Source organism: Choloepus didactylus, chromosome 1 (genome assembly GCF_015220235.1).
Source record: "Choloepus didactylus isolate mChoDid1 chromosome 1, mChoDid1.pri, whole genome shotgun sequence".
NCBI lineage: Eukaryota > Metazoa > Chordata > Mammalia > Pilosa > Megalonychidae > Choloepus > Choloepus didactylus.
In genome coordinates, this window is record NC_051307.1 from 93,903,505 (window position 1) to 93,925,400 (window position 21,896).

Sequence of the window (21,896 nt, forward strand, 5' to 3'; positions counted from 1 at the left end):
CCTCATTTGGTTCGGGCACACCTTAACTGATAACATCTTTAAAAGTTCTATTTACAAATGGGTTCATATTTGGTGCAGGATCTGCATTTTCTAAACAATTTAACTTGTGCAGTTTGTTCAAACATCATAATTACCTGGAACTTCGAATAGGAAGTGAGATCTTTGTATAGGTTAGAGTTAAATAGTGACACATCCCAAAATAATTTGGGCAGAGAATAAAAATGCGTATGCAGGGCCTCCCTGAGGAGCTGGGGGAAAATGCAGAGGTGTTGGACTTCCTCACCTGGATTGTTGCTTATGTTCTCACAAACATTGAGGACTGGCAGTTTGGTATGCTGAGCCCTCTATCTTGGGGCTTGCCCTCATGAAGCTCGTTACTGCAAAGGAGAGGCTAAACTACTTATAATTGTGCCTAAGAGTCCCCCTGAGTGCCTCTTTGTTGCTCAGATGTGGCCCTCTCTCTCTAGCTAAGCCAACTTGGCAGGTGAACTCACTGCTCTCCCCTCTACTTGGGACCTGACTCCCAGGGGTGTAAATCTCACTGGCAATGCAGCATATGACTCCTGAGAATGAATCTGGACCCGACTTTGCGGGATTGAGAATATCTTCTTGACTAAAAGGGGGATGTGAAATGAAACAAAATATAAGTTTCAGTGACTGGGAGATTTCAAATGGAGTCGAGAGGTCACTCTGGTGGGCATTCTTACGCACTAATAGATAACATTTTTTAGGTTTTAATGTATTGAAATAGCTAGGAGTAAATACCTGAAACTATCAAACTGCAACCCAGTAGCCTTGACTCTTGAAGACCATTGTATAACAATGTAACTTACAAGGGGAGACAGTGTGATTGTGAAAACTTCATGGATCACACTCCCTTTATCCAGTGTATGGATGGATGAGTAGAAAAATGGGGACAAAAACTGAATGAAAAATAGGGTGGGATTCGGGGGATGATTTGGGTGTTCTTTTTTACTTTCATTTTTTATTCTTATTCTTTCTGGTGTAAGAAAAATATTCAAAAATAGATTGGGGTGATGAATACACAACTATATGATGGCACTGTAACTAGTTGATTGTACACCATGGACGACTGTATGGTATGTGAATACATCTTGATAAAACTGAATCTTAAAAAAATGGATTCATACCCATAGGACGAGGGGTTAGGACCTAAACATGCTTTTTGTGGGGGACATGATTCAATCCCCAACATTTGGGAACTGGAATCACCCAGATCTGAATTTGGATTCCATTGCCATCTCTCTCTGTGGTTTTGGGAAAGTCACCAAACCTTTCTGAGCCTCATTTCCTTGTCTGTAAAATAGGAATAGTAAAACCTAGTTTATGGGATTATTGTGAAGATTACATGAGACAAAGTCCATGAAAATGCCTCCATTTAGTAGGTGTTCAATAAAGTTAGTATTAGCCTCTGAGGTGGGAATTGTGGGTGGGTGGGACTGAGATCTTCAGGATGATATTAATTGAGTTTTCTAGGCGGGGTAAACCTTTGCTTGGCCTGTGGCTTCCTGTTACAGTCTGAGACCTGCCCCCACCTCACCCTGCGACTTTGGATAAACCACTTCCATCTCTGGACCTGTTTTCCTTGCAGTGAAATTATGTAGTTCAACTAAATGGGAAGAGTGTTTCTTAAAATCTTGATTACCCCCATTTATCAGCTGTGGTCCCATCTCTCTGGGTCTCAGATTTATTATGGGCAAAATGATTTCATAATTGCTGCTTTCCAATTCCAGTCAAGATGGAGTGAGCACCCTCCACCCTGTCCTGCCACTGAATACAATTAAAAACCATTTTCAGAACACATGGGGAAGCTATCTGAGACTGAAAATTAAATGGTTGCAGGTAGATTGGGGAAGGAAACCAGAACCTGAAACAACACTGAACTGGCAGTGAGTTTTACTCTTTCTTCTTTTTTTCCCCTCTAGCGTCTCCCAGCCTGGATTCAAAGGTATCTCAAAACCAGAATTGTGGTATATGTGCAGACAGAAAGATCTCCATGATAAGCCCCTATTTCTGGTGAAAGAACAATTAGAGGGGGCTTCTTTGGGTCCGAGTGAGTGGAGGAAATCCCCTACTATTTTTCTCTTTCTTTACCACCCATCCATAGGAAATCCCACAGCAGTGGTGGCAGCAACAGCTGAACAGGCACTGAAAACTCTTCTCTCTGACCAAAGGATCTGTGATCTCAAAAGTATGGGGAGGGGGCATTCCTTTTTTTCTCTCTCTATCCTCTCTTTGCTTGATTGCAGAGACAATCTGTGTCATGAGAAGTGTGGGGTACAGGAGGGAAAGTAAAGCTCTGGCTTTCAAGCCAGAAGCCGAGAAACTGGGGAGAAGGGAGTCCTGGAAGCCAGAGAGTATCAAGATTTTGAAGAGGAGGGTGAAAGGATTGGCTTTTATAAAGAGGGTTAATTTGGTTACAAAGTTACAGTCTGAAGGCCATGAAAATGTCCAAATGAAGGCATCAACACAAGTATACCTTCACTGAAGGAAGGCCAATGGCATCTGGAAAACCCCTGGTAGCTGGGAAGGCACGTGGCTGGCGTCTGCTAATCTCAGGTTGTGTTCCAGCTCCTCTCTCAGCTCCTGCGTGTTCTTCAAAGTGTCTCTCTTGGCTACAGCACCTCCTTCTGTCTGTGAACACTTTTATAGGGCTCCAGTGATTCAATTAAGACCCACCCTGAATGGGTGGGGTAACACCTCCATGGAAATTATCCAAAGTTCTCCCCCACAGTTGATTGAGTCACATCACCATGGAAACACTCAATCAAAGGATTCCAACCTAATCAACACTAATACATCTGCCCCCACAAGATTGCATCAAAGAACATGGCATTTTTGGGGACAGAATACATCAAACCAGCACAGAGGGGGTTCAAGAAATCAATCCATAGAATTGTATATGAACTACTGGACTCATCCCAGAACTGCACATGGATGCATCTTACCCTAAACAGCTTGCCAAAGGCTTTGAGAATTGAACTATGGTGTAGGCTATTACCCAGGTTCCAAACTGGCCACTAGGTGGTACACACATGGGACAGATCTGAAGAGCACTGTCAGACTTGAAAACTGAACTGACATTGGAATAACAACCCACAGAAGGCAGGTAGAAACTTGTGGACACAACCTGGCTAGGTCAATTACCTGCTAAAACAAAGAAACAAAAACAACATTCTCCATAGGCTTTAAACAAGATCTAGAGCCTCATAATATAACATTCACAATGTCCAGGACATAATACAAATTTATTCACTATATGAAGAATCAGAAAAATCTCAACCTCTAACAAGGAATAAGGCAATAAACAGATGCCAATTCTGAGATGGGACAGATGATTGAATGATCAGACAAAAACTTTAAAGCAGCTACTATAACTGTGCTTCAAGAAGTAAGAACAAATTCTATTGAAATGAATAGAAAGATAGTCTCAGCAGAGAAATAAAATATAAAAAAGAACTAAATGGAAATCTAATAACTGAAAAGTACAATAACCAAAATAAAAATTCACCAGATGGCCTCAATATTAGAATGGGCTGGAGACCACGGAGCTCCACCAGCAGACCCTAGGGCTTCTCAGGGTGTACCAGTTTGGCACATGTTTTGACACCATGTTTTGATGCAATCTTGTGGGGGCAGATGTATTAGTGTTGATTAGGTTGGAAATTTTAATTGAGTGTTTCCATGGAGATGTGACTCAATCAACTGTGCGCAAGAACTTTGATTGGATAATTCCCATGGAGGTGTTACCCAACCCATTCAGGGTGGGTCTTAATTAAATCACTGAAGCCATATAAAAGAGCTGACAAACAGAAGGCTCTTAGTGCTGCAGCCGGGACACATTTTGAAGACAGCCATTGAAAGCTGACACTGACATTTTGAAGAATGCCATTTTGAAATGCAACCTGGGAGCAGGCAGATGCCAGCCATGGGCCTTCCCAGCTAACAGAGGTTTTCTGGATGCCATTGGCCATACTTCAGTGGTGATACCCTATTGTTGATGCCATAGCTTGTACACCTTTATGGCTTTAAGACTGTAACTTTGTAACCAAATAAACCCCCTTTATAAAAGCCAATCCATTTCTGGAATTTTGCATAATGGCAGCATTAGCAAACTGGAACAGAGGGCTAGGATAAGGGGGTACTAAGGCCAGCACCAAACCAAGTGGCTTTGGTCCTAGATTCTTTGGTGCTGCTGCTGCTAAGGCACACCCATGTACAAGTCAGCCAACCTTGCCCAGCCCAGCCACACTTGCTCCCCACTTCAGAACCTGGCTGCACTTGCCCTCTAGCCCACCATCATGCCTCTGCTTAACTGTCTCTTCTGTGAAGCTCCCCCACCCAGATTTAAGCTCTCCATAAAACGGGACCTGGTGGTTTTTCTCTCTCTTCATAACAATCTGCATACAGCAGGTGGCACAAAAGGAGTTCTGAAAAACTGAGGGCCCACCTCCAACTTGGGTTGCAGGAGAGACATGGAAGTTAATACGTAATAAGATCTTACAGCTGGAAGCCCTAACACATTGACTTCCTCACAATTACTAAACCCCATTTCACAACGAGCAAATCGATGCCCTTGAGAGGTTAACAGACTAGAATGAGGTTGCACATGAGTAGTAGAGCTGGAACTCAAACCAGGGATTCTGTCTGTAACCCAAGGACCTTTAGATAGGGAAGATCAGAGAGACAAGAGAGAGGAGTGTGGATGGAGGATGGCAGGTGTGAGCAGTGATGAGATCACCCTCCTCATCAGCCTTCCCCTCGCTGGGACAGAACACAGAACATCAGAGCTGGTAGGGCTGGTAAAGGCCTCTGTTACAGTCTGTGAAAATGAGGCTCAGAGAAGGATAAGGACTTGCCAAAGGTCATATAACCAGTGGCAGAAATACTTGCTTACCTGAACTTCCTATATTTGAATAAAATAAAGTACAAAACAGGCTTTTAGAAGCTTTATTAAGAATATCATTTTTACCAAAATGTGTACAATTCAAAAAAGGAGGGTTCCTATATTTAGATTTGTTTAATAAATATTTTGCTAAACTAGCATGATGGGTAATTGTTTTTTTCAAGGAAGATACCAGATTAAATCCTAAATACTGAGAGGAGTTGATTAAATAGTAATAGATTTAGCACAATTAACTTTGCAATACTTATAATAGAATGAAAATGGGAATACCTCTATAATTGACTAAAGGAGAATGATTAAGCACGTTTGTCTCATGCACTCAATGGACTATGTTTATAAATCTATAATAAACACAGACTAAAAAAGAGACAAAAACCAGAAATATCAAAATGTTAAATAGCAGTTGCATTCAAGTGTTAAAACTATGGGTGAGTTTGACGATTTTATTTTTCTATATTCCAAAGCTATATAATGAGGATGTTCTTCTGGCAGAGAAGGAAACTTTATTTGGAGAAAATAAAAAGAAGCTAGTCTTTTATTTTGGTGAGGGGACTATCTGGAACAGTCTGTCTGACTTTAAGAAATCTTCATGCCTGGGAACCCATTTCAATTTTGCTCCTGACTATATTTCCTGCTCTTAGCACAGCCCACAATAGGAATGCAGGAAATGTTTGTTGATAAATGAATGAATGACATATTTGGAAATTTGTTACTTGAAATTTAAAAGTACTAGAGGAAAAAGGGAATTAGAATTACTGAAGAATGGAACTATGTAACTAAGACAAAGAAAAACAAAGGCACCTTAGAGGAAGCTGTTAGCACTCCCATCTGTGGATTAGGCTTTGTTTAAATGGATCATAATCGTCAGTCATGACAAAGTGCTCACAACCCCAGATCTTCTGACAGCCAAGTCACTTCTCCAGAACAGCGCTGCCCAGGACTCCAACTTGGACGTGTGAAAGAAGATGCCTGTAGCCTTTCTGCCCAAAATTCAGTTTAGGGCTGGATGTTGCTTTTCTGCACGTTTTATTAAACATGTTTTCTAGCTTCTGTAAATTGATGAGTTAACATTTATAGATGCTCCCAGGGGACCAAGCCCCACCTGTTTATCTGTTACTCTTAGATAATTCTGACCCCAGCCTGCATACAAGCGAAGCACCCCAAACTTGCAGGTGTGCCATATTCAAATATAGCCAACCAATTCCACTTTAGCACATGCTTGCCTCACCCTTACAAGCTTCCCACGGAAACCACAATCAAGGCACTTAGTCCCACTCTCTCCCTCATGACCATCCCTGATCTTAGCATTCCGTGGCTAATGTGCGCTGCATGGCGTGCTGTGTTTTCTCTAGAACTTAAAATCCTACTCATGGAGACAAAACCAACCCTTTCCAACTCTTCCTCTAGGATCTCCCCTACCTCCCTGCACTCCTGCCCCATAACCCACTGCATGAGGGCATCCACGATTCCAGATCTTTGCTCATGCCATCCCTTCTAACCTCCCCCTTCTTTGCCTGATTAACTTCTCACCCTTCAAGGTCCTTAACTCTTAGATTGTGCTGCCAGGGCTCCTTTTCTCTGCCCCCATCAGAGCTCCTGGCTCAGCATCTTATAAGGATCTCAGTGTGCTTCCATCTCCCCCACTGAGCCAGGAAGAGCCTAGCAACTGTTCCCAGGGGTGACTCACAGCTAGACACAAGCACTGCCAGACACGGCACAAGGGCCATGGCCACTGGCTCACGGGAGAGGCAGCCTGGGCTGGAGGGGCTGTGAAGGCCGAGGGAAGGTGGCATTTCACGAGGGCTGGAGGCCTCAGAAGGACAGCAAGCCACTGCCAGACAGGTTTACAGCCCAGGTTGGGTGGGGGATGGCAGGAATCGCATGCAAGTCTCAGTTCCTCCAGGAACAAGCTAATAATACCCCGAAGAGAAGGACAGCCAGGACAGAATGTGCTGTGTGTGGAGGGGGAGCTGGGTCTATGCCACAGGCTGGAGAGGGGACAGACAGAAACCAGGATTTCTAGGGCCTGCAAAGCCAGCTGGTGAGAGATGAGGCTGCAGTATCATGAGATTCAGCCTGAGGGGCAGTTGGAATGGGGCAAGGGGTCATCTGGGAGGGCAGGGCAGGGAGCACAAAGGCTCCTTCAAGAGGTCAGGCAGGGCCACCCAAGGCCCATCAGTTCTTGGGGTTAGATGAAGGTGCTTTAGTTCAGTGCTTTTCACACTTTTCCAGATCTTTCCAGAAAGCCATTTAGCAATATTTGTTAAAATAATTTCTTACCAAATAAAAATGTTAACAAAATAATGTGTTGAATAACTAAAGAGTTTACCCATAGACTGAAAAGTATGCAGCCCTATAAATATTCTTTGAGAAGATGAATTTAAAGACATAGAAAACTGTTTGAGGTGAAAATTTTAAGTGAACAAAGCAGATTGCAAAATAACATGCCAGATGGCTTTATTTTTATTAAATTATAATACAACATACATGTGCATGCACATACACAAAAAAACTAGAAGAAAATATATCAAAATGTCAAGTGGTTTTCTGGGTAATTAAAATTTTCTCACTGGGCTTTTCTGACTGTTTCAATTCAACAATGAGCAAGGGTGGGAATCATAGAAACAACATTAAAAAAATATGAGGCAAGGGCTTTGCAGTGGAGCTTGTGCCACCCCAGGACTTCTCGCCAGAGACCCCAGAGTGCGATCACACCTCTGCCCTTGAGCCCTTCTCATCTGCCCAGGTAGCCCAGCGGCCAAAGGTTTCTTTCCCAGGTGTAGTCACAGCCTCCCTCAGTGCTCCCGGCCCTCTCCCTTTTCCTGGTATTAGAGCCTGACGGGCTCCCATTTGGCTCCGGACGGTGGGAGAATCTGTCCCTTGTCCCTCCTAGCTGGTTTGGGCTGAGTCCCTTTAAGCACCCATAAACCTGGGCCGATATTTTTGGACTTAATTGATTTATTAGGCAATGACTTCACACAATCTTATCCCTCCCTCCTATCTGAAATTTAACCGGAGTGGCTGCAATGCCACATTTTGCCAAGAGGTGGTGCTGCCCAACACAAAAAGCACTCTTGTTTGGGGGTTCTCAAGATTAATTTCAGAAATCATTAAAAATAACAATAATAATAATTGCTAGAGGGGCGTGATGACAAAGCACCGGGACCTAAGGACACAGGGGACAAATTAACCGTCTACCATCACCACACAAGAGTAGCCCATTTCATTTCCAAAAACGTATGAAGATGACATTCTCAAGATAAAGAATAGTCCTTGAAATTCAATACATTCCATTTTATAAAAACCTCAGTTAGCTCATTCTTATTTTTATTATTTCACCTCAGACCAGCAAAAACTTGTCCCTAGACCAGCTCTGGGCGTGGCCCGGCCTTTGGGAACCGCTGCTGTAGCCAAGGATCCCAGGAGTTGGAGGCCCCTCCAGTCCCCAAGTTCAAATTTCCGTGAAAATTAATTTGCTTCAAATTACAAGCGCCATCGTGTTCCCAGTGTGAAGTGAGACGCATGCGCTTCATCTTTCCCCCACTTGCCGCTGCACCTTGCTAAAAGCACAGCTCTGACCGTGTCCCTTCTCTGCTGTCTCCCTCCGTGTGCAGCCAGAACTTCTCAGCACTTCACACCAGGGGCTTCGCGACCCAGGCCCACCTCTTTGCAGCGTCACTGGAAATCCACATCCTACCCACCCCAAACCCAACAAAAGGATGGGCTCCAGCCTTGCCAACCTTCAGGACTTGAATAGGCCAGCCATGCCTCCATCCCCTGGCCCCTGCAGGCCCTCCCCCTAGAACGCCTCCATTGTCTCATCTTCCTGGCAGACGCCTGCTCTTATCCATCAACTCAGTACAATGTCACCTCCTCTGGGAAGCCACCTCGATGATGTCACAGTCCCCGGAAGACTGGGGCACAGACCGTGTCTGTGCAGCTTGTTTCCCCTCTCAGGGCTGGATGCGGAGTAAGTGCCCAACAAATCCTCACTGAATTATTGATTCTCCATTGGCAAACACACCCTGGGCAGCCTTTTCAACATCCTCCCTTAAGCTCTTTTCCACAAACCCAGGAGATGTCAGCAAAAGCTGGCAGGCTGAATTAGGAGAGAAACAGCAGGAAACCCTTGGGCTTGGGGAACTGTGGTGTGTTCTGCAACAAGAGTGCATGGGGTATCTTGCATCCCTGAGAAATCCCCACCTTCTTCAGCGCTGTCCCCTCCCCCCACATTGCCAAAAATCTTTGTGAAATGCATTAGCTCTGCAATGGATTCTTAAGTACTGTAAAGTGGACAAAAGTCTGCTTTTGCCGTAATTTGCAAAATTTGTCAATTTACAAATTTGTCATAATTTACAGAAATATGACTTTTTATTTTTTATGGAGACAAAACCATCCATGATCTTTAAACAGGATTATTATGTAGCAAACCATAAACTGTTATTCCCCCCCCAAAAAAAAAAGTTGGGGGGAAGACAGGGAAAGTAGAACACAATTGTATGCACAGAACTGTGATCTGTGTATAATAACGTAAGCTACTATTGCTAGAGACAGGGAGAAACATGAAGAAATAAAATTTATAATGATCACAATTTATTGGGTACTTATGGCCCACGCACTAAGCAAAAGGCTTTACCTGCATGACCTCATTTAATCCTTACAAACATTCTATAAAGCAGAAATTACTCTTCCCCAGTTTACAGGCTCAGAGAGATAAAGCAACTTTTCCAAGGTCAAACAGAACTGAGAATGGAACCCAGGCCTGATAGCAATGTCTAAGCTTACTTAATATTGATGATTCCTTCTTTTATGGTATCATATATAAATAATTTTAATTGCAGATTTTTAAAATAACTTAACTCTGCCTTAGTAATTAGAGTACACAGAACTTCTTTGGATCTGAAGGCTCCAGACCTCCCAGGCCTCCGAGCTTCTGGATTTCAGGGTCCACCACCCAGGCCAGCCTGGGGCCACAGACACAGAACGGAGGCTGGCCCAGGCCCAGGTCTCACGCCTGAATGGCCTTTGTTTTGTTTTTAATAAACCCAGACTATCAGCTTATTTTCTTATGATTTACCTCTTTTCCTAAAGTTCAGATGAAAATATGTAAAGCTCAAAGGGCTCATTTCCTTGATGCATAAAAATCTCCTAAAACCCAGTAATAAACAGATGGATAATCTAATTTTTTTAAATGGGCCAAGAATATTAATAGGTAACTCAAAAGAATGGCTCAGCTTTAAAAATTGCTCATTCATAAGAAAAACACAAATTAAAACGACAGACACCATTTTTCACCCGTCAGACTGGCAAAGATCAGAAAGTTTCATAACGTGCTTTGTAACACAAGTTCTCACTCACTGGTGGGAGTGAAAACCAGAGCTTCCTCCTCTGTGGAGAGCAATTCAGCAATATGCATCATTTCTGTACATACTATTTGACCCAGGGATTCCACTGTGGGAATCTTCAGATTTATTTGCAAGTGAACAATAACCCATGATTTATCACATCAATGATTGTAACTGTAAAGGATTACAAACTAAAATATCCCTTCCTCGAAAGGGCCCTGGTTAAATACGTTATGGTACATCCATATGAGGGTATCCATGCAACCCTAAACAAAAATGGGGAAGGTCTTTCAGTATTGCTATGGAACACCTCAACAGAAGTGACTAAACCCAGGAAACTGATGACACAGCAGCCTCTGGGGAGGGGAAGGGACAGCTGAGGTGGGCGACTTTTCACTGCATACTCTTTAGTATCTAGTTAACTGAGTTATGTACTCTTTCCTACAGTATACTCCGCTTTGTGGAAATCTATAGAGCAAAAACATAAAGCATGTGAGAGTTGTGAGAGTCAGTGTCTAGAGTAAGTGGGGACTCTGGCCCCTATGCCCACCCTGGAAAAGGAGAGACCCCTCAGGGCCTCCCAGACCTGCACTTCCACTCTCTGCCTACAGGTGGTGCTACAAGGCCTGCTGCCCTGGGCAGGCGGCAGTGGCTTGAAGAGCCTCTGGGCTTCCAGTGGCTGAACAAGATGCAAAGAAACAGGCAGGTGCCAATAACTAATATAAAATAGAAACTAAACTTTATTTCTCTGGAAGAAGCAGGTATTGATAGCTGGGGCAGCAACTTTGGCAACAGAGGCTGGTGGGAAAACAAGGAGCCGCACAAGGGGAAGGGCTGGGTCACAGGGAAGCACTGGTGTCCCCCCAGGGCAACTGCCTCCCTTGGTCCCCCTCCAATCCTGGGGCCTGGGGCCCTGGTCCCTGCCAGAGAGCAGTCTGGCACCCTTTCTCTGCTTCCTGAGCCACCTGGGGCTATTTCCAGGCACAAGACCAGCCAAGTCCTGTACCATGTCCATGGCCAGGCCACAAGCCACACTCTGTTCGACACCCCAAATGCCCCCCTAGGGGCTCCCTGGAAAAAGGCCTGGCCTTGGGGGTGGGGGGGCCTGATGGGGTGCTGGTCCTCCTTTCTGTGTGGCCACTACATCCTCCCTTCCCAGGCCAGGCCTGGCTTCCACTCAGTCTGGTCCCCTGGCCAGGGCCCGGGGCCCCTCTGCAGCCACAGCACAGCCGAAGCCTGGAGCCAGAGGCAGGTGGGCCTCATGGCCTCCTGAGGCAGCCCCAGACCTGCCTTCACAGGGCGCCCACCTGCATGAGGGCTAGGGCGCCAAGGGCTGAACCGAAGTGTGCAGGGACAGCGCTGGGTGAGGAGGGATGGCAAGGCAGGGCTCCCAGCCTCCTGCTCCTTTGGCCTCGCTCTGCCCACTGGGAGCAGCAGGTGGCAGCAGGTCCTCCAGGCCAGCAGGGGCAGCTCCCCACCCATATCAGAGGGGTGGGCTCAAGTGATTCCTTCAGGGCAGATCCTCTGACTCTCCAGACATATCTCAGCGCCTAAAAGATGGAAAAACCACCAAAAAGTCCCTCCATCAACAGGGGCTGGTAAACAGATTATGGAATATCCAGTGTGGGTGGGCACAGAACACCCCAAAAATGCCAGGCAGATTGGCTGAAACTGGTAGTTCTAGGCAATAATTTTGGAACTTACTATGCTGGATGCCTTTTTTTTTTTCTTTACTTTAATAAGTTATGAATAAACTAAGAGGTGGCACTGCTGTCTATTAGAGTAGCCAAGGATAACAGGCCAAGAAAGCCTAAACATATCTAGATGCAACTTAGGAATAATAACTATGAGATAAAATCTAACATTTAGTGATGGCATGCTGTGTGCAGACACATGGTGTGCTGTCCGACAGATGCCTCTCTCATTATCCTTTCAGTCACGCATACAAGGCAGGCACTATTATTTATACACATTTCACAGATGAGGCGTCTGAGCTGCTGAGAGATCTGGAAACACACGCAAGGTCACCCCGTCGCGAGCAGCAGGGGCTGGGGTCTGACGCAGGCACCTTGGCTTCACAACTACCACCCCTCAGGCCCACAGCCTCCCAGCGCCTCGCTCGGGGACACACGACTGACCGCGCCTATTGGACCGTGTTTCACCACTTTGGGACTTGGTAAAACTTCCACATATATATTTATACTATATATTCTTGTATGTGTTATATATACATTTTTTAAACTTTTTACAGGAAAAAGATCATGGATTTTGGGGGGTTGGACGTTCCTTTAAAAAGGCATTAAAACGGTATATGCTACTTTAAACTGAATGAATTTAAATGAATTAACTGAATTAAAATTTAAATTTCAATTAAATTTAAATTAATTTAACTGAATTTAACTGAATTTAAACTGAATGAGAGAGATTCGTTTACATCCTCGGGGTTTAACCTGCTGCTCCCTGCGGCCTCCTGGGGTCACTAGGGGGAGCTAGTGAAGCAGGCCGCCTTCAGGCCAGGAAACTCCAATTCTGTTTTACTCCCGAGTTCACCTAAACCAAGTGCTTAGGAAGTTTGACAACTACTGTTCTAGACAGATTCCTTTAGGAGAAACTGCTTTCAACCCAAACTGCATATGTCCGGATTCTGCCTTGTGCAGTGCAGCCAGAGCGCTGCCCTTCTGGGACCGGAAGGCGGGCAAGCTGCAGGGCTCACTCACTTGTGGTGGGCAGGGCCGCACGAGCCCAGGAGGTGGCAGCCGGCCTGCTCCAGGTTCCAGTCGAACATCTCCAGCACTTTGTGGCACTCGCCCCGTGGCCGCAGACCCAGCCCAAAGAGCTGCTCCACCTGAGGGGCGGAGGGAGGTGCATGGGACACGCTGGGACTGAGGGGCACAGAACCTGAGGGGTACAGGTGGGGAGGGCAGAGGAGAGCCAGAGCCAGGGCATGGGGTGGGGTTGGCAGCAGCCCGAGCAGGCAGGAGCTGGTGGTACCTTCAGATACTGGGCAGCTCTCTGCACACTCCAGCCGTGGCTCTGCAGGGCGGCCTGGCACTCCTCTGTGGTCACCCCATGCACCAGGGCCTGCAGCTGGTTACACCCGCCCACCCGTCAGCACCGCTCGGGCCCCTGCCCCCACCTTGCCCCACGGCCAGGCCTGGTACTCACCATCTGGACCTTGTCCACTGGCCGGCCAGCCTCTAGCCCATCCCCGGGGCAGCCCCTCTGCAGCAGCCGAGCAGCAGCCCTCAGGGCTGGGGGCCGGGTCCCTGGGTTGCTGTTGTTGCTGGAAAAGTTGGCCTTGGGGTCCGGGGCAGCCTGGGGCATCGGTCGAACAGTAGCCGTCGGGGCAGCGGGGGCCGGGGTGTTGGGTGGGGGCAGCAGCAGGGGCACGGGCAGGGGGGCCGGCTCTTCAGGGCTCTGGGACTCACGCAGGAAGCGCTGGTAGCGCTCCAAGTAGGGCGGGCGCTCGGGCAGCAGGTAGTAGTGGGTGCTGCTAACCTTCTTGCCATCTCGGACGATGGGCAGAATGCAGGGGCCAGCCCGCGGGCCAGGTGCCTGGATCACCTGGGGTGTGGCATACTTGGGGTCGGAGGCAAAACTCTGGGTGGTGGGCATGGCCTTCCCGGGGGAGCTTGAGAGCCGGGGTGGCAGTGGGGAGCTGCCAGGTGGTGCGAGGGGGCTGGGCGTCCGCGAGCCTTGCGGGGACAGGGGCTCCCGGGGAGGCACCCGGGGAGGAGAGGCAGGTCCAGGCCATCGCCCCATCTCTTCCTCGCCTGGGGTGGCTGGAGACAGCCCGCCGCACGGGCGCACAGGTCGCGGGGGGATCGGCACCCGGGGGGGCACCTGGGGCTTGTCGTCGCTGGCTGGGCTCGGGGAGGAGGCCAGCGAGCCGGCTGGGACGCGCAGCTGCCGCATGCACTCCTGCTGCAGCTCCTGGAAGATCTCCGTGGTCTGGGCTGAGCTGGGCGGCTTGCTCCCGCCCTGGGGCAGGAGGAACAGGTTGTCCTCCAGGGGAGGCAGTGGCCGCGCCTGCTCAGGCACGAAGGCGTAATTGGTCTCACCCTGCCTGGGCCCGGTGGGGACCCGCATGCCCACCAGCGTGCTATTGATGGAGCAGACCTCAAAGTCGTCCTCATCCTGGGCCACGTCATCGTAGGCGGGTGGCGGGGGCAGAGGGCGTGCGTCCCAGTCCACCACTGGCGTGGGGTGCAGGGGCCGGGGCAGGGCCTGCGTGGGGCTCTGTGGCGGGGTCTTGTCCAACAAGGAGCAGGCGTCCATGGCCAGCTGGGCCAGGGAGGGAGCACAGGGCCGTGGGCCTGGGGCCACAGGCTCCTCGCCGAAGTCTATGAGCGTGACCTCGCCCCCGCCGCCGTGGCCGGCCTTGGTGCCGGGTACCCAGGCTGAGGGCTTCGCTAGCCACAGCCCTCGGGGCAGGCTGGGCTTCCGCAGGCCCAGCCTCTTGAAGTCACTGGACAAGGGGTCTTGGTCCTCACTCACAGGGTCATAGGCGGGTTCTGTAATGGAAGGAGAGACCCCAACAGGGAGGCATGTCAGGCAGGGGCCGGTTGTGGGGAGAAGAAAGCCAAGTATCCCCCACAACTCCCTACTCCAAATGCCCCCAGAGGTCAGCCCCCAGCCGCCAGAACCCTCAACGCATACCCAATCCCATCCACACAGGAGAGCAGAATCTGCTCTGGAGGCTGTCAGGCCCCTGTGGGTAACTCTCCGGCTGCCATCTCAGCTAGAGCAGGCCATGCCCCATGCTTGCCCATCTCTGACACTCTCTCCATCGATGCAGACTCCAAACACCCCACCTCCTGGGCCTGGTTAGTAACCCTCTAGCTCCACCCGTCAGAGCACACCGTTAGTGCAGGCACAGGGCGACGGGCAACCCCCCACCATGAAGGGCAACACGAGCCATCCCTGAAGTGGACAGAGCTGTGGTCAACCACCACGAAGTCCAGACACAGCCTCTGCAGGTCCAAAAGGGCATGTGGCAGGACCACCAGAGAGAGGTGGAGGTGGGCGCCAGGACCACGTGCTCATTCCCGAAGTCCTGGCTTTTGGCGGTGTGGTGGTGGTGGTGGGGGGGCAGGTATGCTGGGCCAGGCCAGCGGCAGAAGCTCACAGCACACACCCACGTCCCCTCCCAGCTGGTGGCCTGGGCCCTGTACCTTCCAGGAGGAGAGGAATGAGAGCAGAGAAGGGGCGGGGGCAAGGGCCAAGGCATCGAGAGCCACCCCACTTACTCTGAGTGAAGATGGCAGGCTGAGGAGGGCGAGGTGGAGGCTCCCCTGCAAGAAAGGCCATGCGGAAAGAAGAGCGTGACAGTGCAGGAGACACAGAAGGCGGGGAGGGGAGAGAGCCAGACAAGAGCGCAAGGGCAGAGTTGAGGGGGGGAGAGAGAAAGAGAGCAGTGAATACAGGCAGGCGAATGTCCACACCCAATAGCAAATGGCAGGCGATGGGGCGGCAGGATGGGGAAACTGTGTTCCGGTGTGGCAGGCACAGGATCTGGGAGATGGCATGAGGCTCCTGGCTGGGATGAAGCCCGTGGGGTAGTTTTGGCTCAGGAGAGAAAGGCAGGATTAGGGGGAAGAGGAAAGCCAGGATCCGAGCACGGCCAGTGACGATGGGAAAGAGGGAGGCTGAGTGGCGGGGCTAACGCAGGGCTGGCCGAGGAGGCCCACCTCAGCGGATACAGCTGCCTCTCGTCTTCCCCCACTGCCTGGCAGGAGCCAGGGGCACAGCTGTCCCCCACTCACCCCCCACTACTCTTATTCAACCGTCGCCAGGGTCAGAAGAGCCAGCTGTGGGCGGCTGAGAAGAGAGTCCCTTCCTGGGTAGCTGTTGGGCTGCGGGACTCTGGGAGGTGGGAGGGCTCTTACTTTTCGCCCTTCCTAGGAGCTGGCTGGGTCGGGAGGTGCTCAGTTCCACGCTTAGCAGGTCAGGAGGATCCATGGGGTTTCCCAGATACAGCCTGTGGGGAGAGAAGTGGGTCAGAGGGAGGAGGACGGCTGGGCTGGTGGCACTGAGGACACCTCTGGCGGAGATGCTGGGCCTGGCCCTGGGATAGGAATCCGATGTGTCCAGAAGATCATCCATCAAAGCACCTATCTTAGAGGAAGCTGAGTGGTGGGCTCGGGTGTGGAGCACGGGGCTTCTGACCCCTCACATCCACATCTCCACTGCTGATCTAAGTTGCAACCGGGGGAGGGTATCACAGAGAAAAAGAACACTGATCCCAGGCTGAAGGGCCTAGGATTTCAGGGGCTCCAAGAACATCCCCCAAAGACAGAGCTTGTTCTCCCCAGTCTCCAGGAGGCTGGTTCAGGGATTCTCTCCAGTCATCCACTGGCTGGCACGCTCTGCTCTGCCCCCCAGGCCCCACTGGGAGGGCCTGCCGACAGAGGCACTGGGGCACACTGCCCAGTGCGGGTGGGCCGGGGGCAGAGGGCGCTTCCTCTCCACCAACCCTGCATCAACTGTCTGTATCTGGGACTTAGTCACTGGGCTGATTAAAGCCGGGAGGAATGGGGCTGGGCTGGCCACAGCACACCAGGAGTGGGGCAGAGGGCACCGGGCTGTCCTATGGAGGATGTCTGCACTCTCTGGCCCCAGCTCTCTCAGGCTCTCGCCTGGGTCTTGCAGGGCGAGAGACACAGGCCCTCCCACTCCATCCTCTGGCAGTCCTTTCTCCTGCTGACCTCTTCTGACGTCCATTTCTGCCCCAAGAGGCAGGTGCAGTGGGAGCCCTCCTCCAGGACCCCCAGGCTTGAGGAGCTGCCTGGATGCTCCCTGGGGAGGGGCATCCAGGAAGTGACTAATTCTTCTCTGTGTCCTTCCCAGATGCTCCCCGGTGACCTCATCCTTTTACTGAAAGGAGACTACAAGCCTCCTGCCCGGGTACAAAGAGTGGGCTCTGTGGGGTGATACGCGGGAGGGAGAGGTGGCCAAGCTGGGACCTAACATACCCACTCTGAAGCTTTGCTGCAGGGAGTTCGCTCACAGGGGCCCCTGGCTCTGGGGAACTCAAACTCACTCCCACCCTGGGCCTGGCCCGGCAGGCACACAACTCCGAGACTCTGGAACGGACAGCAGGGGAAGTGCCAGGGGAAAGAGGGAGCCGGAAGCCCATGAAGGAGGGCCCAGCCACCTCCCACCCCCAGCCCTGAAAACCAGCACCCAACTTGAGGCCCCCCCGCCTGGCACCGACACCTCTCACCCCACGCTGCCTCCACATCCTGTTCTAGCACGCGGGCTTCAGGAATGGAAGCCAAGGGGAGAGGGAAGACATGAGATGAGTGTGGGGCTGGGGCACCATGGTGAGGCGGGGAACATACAGGCGGGCACTGAAGGACAAGCAAGAAAGAGAAAACAGAGGCGCCTGTGCTTATTCATCGGTCACCGATACCTAGAGACCTCTCTTCCAGAGCAAAAGCGCTGATGCTGCCTGCCAGGGAGTTCCCCGCCACCTCCTCCCGCTGCAAGCACCAATAACCCACCCTGTCCAACCACACTAGAGCAGGGAGCACACTGGGAGAGGCGTACGACTCAAATGAAGACAGCAGAAAAACACAACAGCATGAGAAACGGGGAGAAAAGAACCAAAGCTGCCCCTTGTTGGGGAGAACGGTCACATGGGAGCAAGGGCCCCGGAGGGCTCGGCGTCTGTGGCCTGGGAGGACTGTGCCACCTGTGCCTCTGAGGCTGGTAGCCAGAGAGGGAGAGCAGCCTGGGAAGTGGAGAATCACATGTGCGTGCGTGTGTGTGTGTGTGTGTGTGTGGTGGGGGTCTGTGTCCACCTCGGCTTGGGGCAGGAGGAGGCTGGAGTGTGTGTGTGTGAGAGCTTTGAAGCCAGTCAGGACGAGCTCCTCCTCCACCAGGGGACCTGGCCAGGTACTCACTCGTCGATCTTGTCGGGGAAGCCCCAGCAGTGGCGGGGGTTGCTGTCACCATGGCCCGTGTGGATGAAGCTGTTCTGCAGGGGCTGGCTGATGTCCTGGGCTGACAGGCCGGCCACAGAGGTCACCACGTTGCGCGGGAAGGGCCCCACACACAGCGTCCGCGTGTTCTGCCCACGCCACCAGTAATTCTCAGCCCTGCCCGACAGAGACGGCACCGTGAACACCAGGGTGTGGGGGCACAGCCCCAGGGAGCAGGACCCTTTACACACGAGACCACCCCCCTCAGCAGAAGGGGAAGGCAAGGGCCAAGGCCCCAGGACCAGGGGCTCTGCCGTCAGCCTCCTCCCCGTAGCACCGTGACCTGCCACTCCCTCAGAACAGTGTCCTGCTGTTTGCAAACAGCCTTACTCTGAGCTAGCTACGTGAGTCAGATGGTTTTTCCCGCAGTTTACAAATAAGGAAACAGGTTCAAACAAATGACAGGACTTGCTTACGGTTAACAAAAAGACCAGAGCAGATCCAAGGTTCAAACCCCATTATTTTGACTGCAAACCCAGCGCCCTTCTCAACACCACCAGGCCTCCCATTCCCCTGCAAGGCCAGGACCCCCAACCTCCTGGGCGCAGGACCTGCCTTCACTCTCGGGCCCAGTCCCAGAAGCTGTAAGAGATGCGGGGACCCAATGGAGCACCAAGGGCCTTAGCCCTGGGCTTTGGGCCAAGCCCTCCAACTAATAGCGGTTTCCTGCATTCAGACCTTCGAGTGTTAGGAAACTCTGGGGCAACCCAAGCCCTCTCTTCACCAGTCTCCCTCTCTCCAGTGCTTTCCAGCAGGCCCACCCTTACCCCTCTATCCTCCAGAAGGGAGCCTGCTACTCCCAGTGTGGCTGGACTGCAGGATGGTCAGCCCCTCACTCTGGCCTCAAATGTGAACCCTATTTGATAGGACGGGGGTGGGGGACAGGTGAGTAAGAGCAGAGCCCCGCCTTGGACACATCCAATGCCATAAAGCTCTGCAGGCTGTGAGGCTCCTGGGCATGCCACTGGAAACACTCACACCTGATGGATGTGAGCAGAATATGGTCTAAAGAAGATGTGACAACAGCTACATGCTGCAGGAGTGGACACATGGGACATGAGCTCCCCACACCATTGTCACTCCCAACCCCTACTTCAACTTGTCCCAGAGCTGGAGGAATAATTAGAGACCACCTCTGAAAGGCAGCCGTTCGGGGAGGTGCTGGGGAGGTGTTGGAGAATGGAGGCGGCAGGGATGCCCCCAAACCTGGGCCCACCACGTCGCAGGTGACGTGGCCCCGCTGGGGCAGAGTGCCCTCCAAAGCAGCCTGTTCCCTAAGACCAAAAGCCAAACCCCCTGCGCCCAGCAGTCCTCGGGAACGAGAGGTGGGGCTGGGGAGGGGTGGGAGCCCTGCCTCCCTGTGGCAAGGCCGTGGGCAGGACCCCACCACCAGACACGGCCACCCTGTGATTACCACCCTGCCCTCAGGGTGGGAAGGGCAGGGAAGGAAGGAAGAAGAGAGGACAACGCCCCAGGAGGGACAAAGCCCAACCAAAAATAGGACCATTCCAGAGAGAAGCGGCAGCCCAGGGCGCACACAGGGCCTGCTGAGGTCAAGTATCCCCCCCAAGAAGGCCACAGTGGGGAGGAACCCATTGCTGATGCTCCCCTCTTCATCTCCCTGGGCTCCACAGGCCCCTCCACCAGGCAGCCCCTCCCCTCCTGTCCCAGACACCCACCCAGGGCCTGACAGTGGGCCCTGCTCTCCACACCTCCCCAGAGGAGCTAGTGCCCTTGGGGGAAGCGCTACGTCAAGTTGAATGGATTCGCCTCCACGGCCAGGTCCACCAGGGCCAAGCCTTCTTTGCATTCTCCCAGACACACGGCCCCTGAGCAAGGGGGGTCTGGTAGGAGGTCACTTTTGCACCCTTTTCCCTTCTCTCTACAACAACCTTGGTAACAGACAATGCCTCAAGAGGCTTCTTTCTGGAGCCACCTCTGGGGGTAGGAGGACACCAAGCCCACCCCCCTTTATTGCAGGTGTGGTCAAGCCTGGCACCACTTTTCAAAAACATGCTTCTCACCATGAGAGGGGGAGCCAGAATGCAGAGAATGTAAAAGGAACAGAGACCCCAGGAACTGCTCTCAAGCACACGCAGAAGCAGCAGTCCCCGCAATGAGGCTCAAACCTAACGCCCAAGGTTGCCCACGCTCCATCTCACTGCCCATCTCCCCTCTTTGAGGCTCAAGGGCTGAGGTGCCAGCAGCCCAGACAGGACTGAAGCCAGCTCTTCTCCCCCTGCCTGCTCTCGTCTCCCTCTCCACCAACAAGCCAGAATCCCTGAGTTACTGATGCAAACACAGACAGGAGGTCCTTGCAGGAATAAGAAAAGGGCCCAGCACTGCCAGCCTGAAAGTTCTATTTCCTGCTGCCCTCAGCCTTCCCCACCCTGGCATCCTGGGATGACAGACAAGATAAAAGGAAGCTTCTGCAAAATGGGAAACCCAGGATCAAGCTGAGAACTGCCTAAGGCTACTCAGCTCTGCGGGAGACCAGTCTCTGGAAATCTTAGCACCTTGTCCCAGTCCTGGCCTAAGGTGGACCAGGAAAGGCTGAGCAAATGTTACTTACAAATTGTGCTCAAAATACCATGCCACCTTCCCTCTGGGGGTCTCAAACAGCCCCTGGCCTCAAGGGACAACTCAGATTCCTGGGGAAAAAAAGTCTTCCATTTGTCCCCGAGAGCCTAGACAGCCTCACAAGCTCAGCTCACAAAGCATCGAGGTGTCTTCTCTCTGCCCACTGCCTGGGACCTGGAGCAGCACTGTGCCCACAGACTCAGTCAGAGCCGAGGAAAGCAGTGTCCTGGACTCCGGTCTAGGAAAACAGAAGTATTGGAGACAGATTCAACAAGAAGGGATCCAAGGCTGAACAGAACATGATATGGGGAGAGCTGAGAACCAGGCTAAGAGGGAGAAGGAAACAGACACACAGCTATAGAAATCCAGACCCAAAGAGACACACACACAAACAGAAAGCCCATCCACCCGGAGACATGGAGACTCAGCAAACAAACACCGAGGTATTCGGGGACAGAGGAAAAAAGGGGGAAGCGTTAAAGCTCCGTGCCACCGACACACAGGCCCACTCCCAAAGCCTCACCGGCTGTCGTGGCCGCTTGCCCCTCACCTCCCACCTCCTGGGCCGCTCTGGGACCAAGGGCAGCCGCTGCGCTCCAAGTCAGGGCTCGGGGCCCCCAAGGAGGAGCCAGGGAGCCCACACTGTCAGCAGGCGGTGGCAGAGCCAGCAGCTGGGGCCCACGGGAGCCTGGGGCAGAAGGGCGGGGCAGGGTGCGCCCACGACGACCTCCTGGGAGGGGCACTCCCTGACCCCCGCCCGCTGCCCGCCTCGCTCTGGCAGTGACCCGGGGCATCAGCTCCAGACACACATGAAGTGCCTGAGTCACCCCCTCAGGGACACTGGGCCCGGCACACGGGCTCCCACTGGGAGCAAGAAATGGGGGTGGGGCAGTAAAGCTTTGGGGACTAGGGGAGCCGAGGACAGGTCAAGTTCTTCCGGAGTTGGGAACGGCTGAGGCTCACTGTGGGCCAGGAAGAAGCCACCTTGATTGGAGGTCCAGACTTCTGGCTTACAACACCGCCATGCACCACCACTGAGCGCCCCTATCCTTCAAGTTT

At 51.8% G+C, this 21,896-nt stretch overlaps 1 protein-coding gene across 10 annotated transcripts in view; it reads right to left on the bottom strand.

Annotated features, from left to right (window-relative positions):
- Positions 1 to 10,989: 10,989 nt before the first annotated feature.
- Positions 10,990 to 21,896, bottom strand: part of TNK2 (tyrosine kinase non receptor 2) — a 42,290-nt gene continuing 31,383 nt past the window's right edge. For 4 of the 10 annotated variants that reach the window (XM_037837535.1, XM_037837504.1, XM_037837508.1 and 1 more), the window contains 7 exons: positions 18,180 to 18,374; positions 16,161 to 16,252; positions 15,522 to 15,566; positions 13,438 to 14,786; positions 13,264 to 13,359; positions 12,990 to 13,117; positions 10,990 to 11,822 (listed from right to left, as the gene is read on the bottom strand). In XM_037837535.1, coding sequence (XP_037693463.1) covers positions 11,816 to 11,822; positions 12,990 to 13,117; positions 13,264 to 13,359; positions 13,438 to 14,786; positions 15,522 to 15,566; positions 16,161 to 16,252; positions 18,180 to 18,374 — 1,912 coding nt within the window. In that variant the 3' untranslated portion in view covers positions 10,990 to 11,815. Of the gene's footprint in view, positions 11,823 to 12,985; positions 13,118 to 13,263; positions 13,360 to 13,437; positions 14,787 to 15,521; positions 15,567 to 16,160; positions 16,253 to 18,179; positions 18,375 to 21,896 lie in introns of those variants that run through there. The other 6 variants (XM_037837516.1, XM_037837521.1, XM_037837540.1 and 3 more) reach the window with 5 other exon arrangements.